The 5,660-nt window shown below is 51.8% G+C and overlaps 1 protein-coding gene across 1 annotated transcript; it reads right to left on the bottom strand.

Moving 5' to 3' along the window:
• Positions 1-2,560: 2,560 nt before the first annotated feature.
• Positions 2,561-5,275, bottom strand: JUN (Jun proto-oncogene, AP-1 transcription factor subunit). Its single transcript, XM_081086541.1, has one exon. It carries the CDS (start codon positions 4,325-4,327, stop codon positions 3,323-3,325), a length of 1,005 nt encoding a protein of 334 aa, XP_080942667.1. The 5' UTR covers positions 4,328-5,275; the 3' UTR covers positions 2,561-3,322.
• Between the last annotated feature and the right edge of the window lie 385 nt (positions 5,276-5,660).

Here is a 5,660-nt window from a genome sequence, read left to right as displayed (position 1 = left end):
TGCCCAGATTTGGCTTTTCTGGGGGTCTTCAATCCATCTGGAACTGCGTACCTGGAAACAAATGAGGTATATTTCGCCCGAAGAAATTAAGACCTGGAATTATTTTGGAGGAGGATGTAAGCCCCATTGTTCATTCAGTCATCACACATTTACATCCTGTATATGCCAGGCAGTCTACTAGGAGTCTGGGTCCACAGATGAGGAGGATAGGGTTCTAGCCAGGAGATACAGAGGTTCATAATGTGCTATCATAGAAGTTTTGATAAAGTGTTATGGGTGCTCTATGGGGAACATTCATTCCTCCTGAAGATGGAATTAGCAAAAAAGGCTTTACAGAGAAGGTGCCACTTATGCCCACCCTTGAAAAATGGGTTGGATTCATCAGTGGAACCAGAAGGAAAAGTGTATCAGGCAGAGCAATGAGCACAAGCAGAAGCATGGAGAGGTGAAAAGGCATGGGATTCAGATGTACACAAAGATATGCTTCTTAGAGTGAATGTGTAGCTTGGGAATTATTAACTTCTTTTGAGTCATGGAACCCTGTGAGAACCAAATAAAAGCTAACGATCTCTCCCCCCAGGAGGTGAGTGTGTGAGAGCATGTGTGCACAAACACACACACACACACACACACACACACACACACACATGCGCGCGCGTTTATAGGCATTTTCATTGCGTTCATGAACCCTCTGCTCCAATGGACACAAGGGGTTAAAATTTTCTAGTGGAAATATTCATATATTCGCATATAAAACAAATTAAAAGAGGATTGATGGCTTTATGTACTACTAACTTCGTTTTCTCCAACTATTAGTGTTATCCAAACAATAACATTGAATGCCAAAATAAAATTAACTTTGAGTGTCTATAGGTAATTAGCGGATTTTCTGTCTCCAAAGTTTATAGATCACAACTATTTTTTCTAACCCTTTTTTTTTTTTTAGAATTTCAGGGATATACAGTTGGAATGTTATTTGAAATAAACAAGTGTGGAGATAAGCCTGAGTTTCAGGCTTTTTTTTTTTTTTAAACCCTGGAGTCTAAAGCAAACGGGGGAGTGGTGTGGCTTTTCTGTACTGCACTGTTGTCTGGGCTTAGTCTACCTTTGCAGGTAATTAATTCTCCAGCCTGCTTATTTTTTCTAGTTGGCTCTTGTTTAGCTTCCACAGAGCCCCACCCCAAAGTGCTTTATTGTCCCTCTGCTGACTATTTCTACATATGGTCAAAATCAACTCACCTTCCGGGTTGCTGACATCGGCAAATTCACTGTTTGGCAAACCCTGCTCTGCTCCCAGTAACCCTTTGTTGAAAAGTGTTATTAAGAATGGGGTGGATCTGATAGCTAACAAGCCTGTGCAGTCTCTTCCACCTCTAGATATACTAAGGAGAATCTCTTTGTGTCTCTGGATTTACAGCCATGGGCAGGAAATTAGTACTCCCAGACCTGTTGGGTACTAGAGCACTGCTAATGAGCAAACAGCCCTGCCTCAATTAGTGGTTTGTGAAATAAATATTCCTGGATATCAAATTGCTTTTGCTGCTTGATAATGACACTGGCTCTTGGGATGAAAAACAACTATGCAAAAATTATTCCCTTGTTGAGTGCTGCCTTGTTGATCTAAGTTATATCTGTAGACAGAATTCACGTTTGCCATTTCCCCAGAGTCAAGGTTTGATTTACACATGTAATCATCGTGATGCTGTTTGTGTTTTCTCTTGCAAATGTTTTCCATAGTATATAGATTACCATCTTTTGAGACTGATGCCAAAATAATTAAACAGGTTGATTATTTTAGAAATAAACTACGAAGTAAACTATAGGAGAATCCAAAATGGTCAACTGCTATACTGATAATTTGTCTAGGCATAGATGTTTATGAGAGAAAGAATTAATGTAAGTGTTTCATCCATATTGCAATTCTGTGTTGACTCTTACTAAGTTCTTCAGATGGCAGTAATGTTAACCCCTGCAACTGAAAAGAAAAGCTTCAATACAGGGCTTGAGAAGAAAAAAAGTAGTAAAGGGAAAGCAATTCAAGATCTGTTACTGGTATTTGAATACGTTTATTGTGACAAGAATGCTGTTATAAATATTCATAAGCAACGACCATCTTTTTAATCTAGGAATTCTTAAAGTGAAGATTCCAAATTGGAAGGATACATCTTTTGTAAAAATCTGCCAGCTTTCCTGCTTTGAGAATAAGCATCTATTGTTAAATTTTTACTAACATTATAAATGGTCACAGCACATGCCACTTGATAATCCAAACTTTAAAGTGTTGGACTTCCCAGTGGGCTGTCCCTCTTCACCACAACCTCCCCTCCCTCAGCCCCCTTAAAAGCCACACTATCCTTTGTAAGCAACTTTACCTAGACAGTGGGGGAGGGAAGAGCATAACTTGCTGAGAGCATCAGCCACAGTTATTTCTCAAGCCCAGTAGAGAATAGTTTTTACTGCTTGTTAGTAAGAAGCACTGAGAGTGATTTTAATGGACACTCTTAACTCCATCTAGATAGGTAATCTATAGATAATTCAGAAAAGAGGTGGGGGGGAGGGGTACTTTTTCAATATTTTATTTTCTTAAATATCCTTTCTGGAATTTTCAGAAACAAAACATAAAAAAATTATATACTTTATTACAAATGGTAAACTCAGAGTGCTCCAAATCTCTTATTTACAAACAACACTGGGCAGGACGCCCAAACAAACAAACATGAAATAACTTACAAAGACATGAAGCTGTTTATTGACAGTAATCAGCTTTCATCAAATTAAAAAATATTTTTATGTACATACACAGTTAAGGAAGGCAGGCCAGAAAGAGTTCATCTGTAGGCTCAGCCTCATTCTCACAAACCTCCCTCCCTCCTCCCCCCCTCGACCCCTCCCGCTTTGTATTCTTAAGGAGCACTACAGAAGCAATCTACAGTCTCTATGGCAGCTTGCAACCCCTCCCCCTCCCCCTTTTAATACTGAATGAGATCGAATGTTAGGTCCATGCAGTTCTTGGTCAATGTTAAAGAAAAGTCTAAGGTTCTGTTTGCGCTGGGACAGCCAGTCCGCAAAGCGGGGCAGCCCGCAGGCGGCCGCTCCCTGGCTCCACGCCAAGGGAGGGCGCGCCAAGTCCTTCCCACTCGTGCACACTGGGGGCGCCGTCAGGACGCAACCCAGTCCAACTTGGATACCCTTGGCTTTAGTCCTCGGACACTTCTTTTCTCTCTCTCTCTCTCTCTCTTTCTCGCAACTTGTCAAGTTCTCAAGTCTGTGTCTGTTATTTTTTTTTCCTCTCCGTTGTCCCTCAGCCCCCGACAGTCTCTCCTCAAAACGTTTGCAACTGCTGCGTTAGCATGAGTTGGCACCCACTATTAACGTGGTTCATGACTTTCTGTTTAAGCTGTGCCACCTGTTCCCTGAGCATGTTGGCTGTAGACGCCAGCTCCGAGTTCTGCGCTTTCAAGGTTTTCACTTTTTCCTCCAGCCGGGCGATTCTCTCCAGCTTCCTTTTCCGGCACTTGGAGGCAGCGATGCGGTTCCTCATGCGCTTCCTCTCCGCCTTGATCCGCTCCTGGGACTCCATGTCGATGGGGGAGAGGGGCGGTGTTTCCCCGGGCATTTCGGGCACCGTCTGCGGCTCCTCCTTCAGGGCCTGCAGCCGTGGGTGCTGCACCGGGATCTGCTGGGGCAGGTGGTGCGGCGGTTGCGGTGGCGGCTGCTGCTGCTGGGGCTGCGCGGCGAACGCCAGGCCAGTCGCGCCGTAGGAGGGCGCCCCGCCGCCGCCGCTCAGCGCGCCCGGGTTGAAGTTGCTGAGGTTGGCGTAGACGGGCGGCTCGCTGTGCAGGCTGGCGCTGAAGCCGCCGCCGCCGCTGCCGCCCGCCACCGAAGCCACGGCCGGAGCCACCAGGCCTGCCCCGCTGACCGGCTGCGCCGCGGACGTGACGCTGGGCAGCGTGTTCTGGCTGTGCAGTTCGGCCAGGGCGCGCACGAAGCCCTCGGCGAAGCCCTCCTGCTCGTCCGTCACGTTCTTGGGGCACAGGAACTGGGTGGGGGTCGGCGTGGTGGTGATGTGCCCATTGCTGGACTGGATGATCAGGCGCTCCAGCTCGGGCGACGCCAGTTTGAGCAGCCCCACATCGGGCGAGGTGAGGAGATCCGAGTTCTTGGCCCGCAGGTGCGGCTTCAGGCTGCCCACCGGATCGGCCAGGTTCAGGGTCATGCTCTGTTTCAGGATCTTGGGGTTACTGTAGCCATAGGCACCGCTCTCGGACTGGAGGAACGAGGCGTTGAGGGCATCGTCGTAGAAGGTCGTTTCCATCTTTGCAGTCATAGAACAGTCCGTCACTTCACGTGGGGTTCGTTTGGGCTGCACGCAGAAGTTTCGGGGCCGCAACAGCGCGCTGGCAAGCGGGGGGCACCCGCTCCTCCCGGGGCCTTTGGCGAGGAAAGTTTCTCTAAGAGCGCGCGCGCCCGCGGGCCGCCCTCCCCTCGGCGCCCTCCTCACCGGTCCGCTCCGGGGAGCGCAGGGTTAAGACGCCGCCCGCACTCTCACTTGTCCGCTCGCGCGCGCCGCCGGCTTTGAAAAGTCGCGGTCACTCCCGGAGCGCTCCTCCGCGCGGCGGCTTCTCGGCGCCCGCGAACAGACTCGCTCTCCGGAGGCAGCGGGTCTCCCGGAGGCGGCGCTCGGCGCGGACCCCGCAGATGGCCGGCCGACGGCGAGTCTCCGCCGCCCGGACTCCGACGACTGTCCCCTCCTCCGCGGCGAGAGGGAGGGGGCGCCCGGCGGCCGCGCTCGCGCTCCCCCAAGTTCAGCAACCGGTGCGAACGTAGCTGAGCGCTCGTCCCTCCGCGCGCTCCTCGCCGCCGTCTGCTTTCCTTGGTCGCCGCCGAAGCTGCGGGTGGAGAAAAGCTTTGCAAAAGTTCGCTCCGGGACCCAGGGGCCGCTGGTCCCCCGCCCTCCGGGCCAGGAAAGTTCTTGGCCGCGGCAGCGGCTCGCCGGACTTCTCCGGGCGACAGTCGCCGCTCTCCGCGCTGTCAGCGGCGCCCGGGCAGCGGGACGCTCCTCCAGGGGGCGGTTGGAGAAGGGGCTCTTCGGGCGCTCCCCAAAACACCAACCCAGGAGCCACAGGCGCTAGCTCTGGGCAGCTGGAGAGAAACTGGAAAAGGAAATAAGATCTGCAGCTCGGACTGGTGCCGTCCTGACAGTGTCTGCCTGTCTCCCGGAGTCCCAGCACCTCCACTCGCGCCTCGCAGCGACCGCCACACTCAGTGCAACTCTGAGTCCTTATCCAGCCCGAGCTCAACACTTATCTGCTACCAGTCAACCCCTAAAAATAGCCCATGATGTCACCCCAAGGCCTTCGCATTGGCTCGCGTCGCTCTCAAGGGGGCGGGCCCGCCCGTCGCCATGGAGACCCCACCCTAGAAGATTCTTCTCCGGACCCGCGGAGGCTCACGGGATGAGGTAATGCTCTGCTGCCCTCCTACAGTTGGGCCCTTCTTTCTCCTCACCCCCCGCCCCCCTCCTGCGCGGCTCGCGTCCCACTCCTCGCCCTCCCCTCCCCGGCGCGTCTTTCCCGGCCCGCCCGGTGCATTGTGGGCTGACGTCTTGGGGTTTGACTGTCTAGTGACGGCTTCCACCGCGAACCGGGCAGACGCGCGGG

This window comes from Myotis nattereri (genome assembly GCF_964212035.1).
Source record: "Myotis nattereri genome assembly, chromosome: 3".
Classification (NCBI taxonomy): domain Eukaryota; kingdom Metazoa; phylum Chordata; class Mammalia; order Chiroptera; family Vespertilionidae; genus Myotis; species Myotis nattereri.
Note: the sequence above shows the minus strand (reverse complement) of the source record. Positions and strands in the feature narration are given on the sequence as shown.

Bases quoted from the DNA above. Each gene is read 5' to 3' on its own strand.
- JUN (XM_081086541.1), bottom strand. From the start codon at position 4,327: ATGACTGCAAAGATGGAAACGACCTTCTACGACGATGCCCTCAACGCC.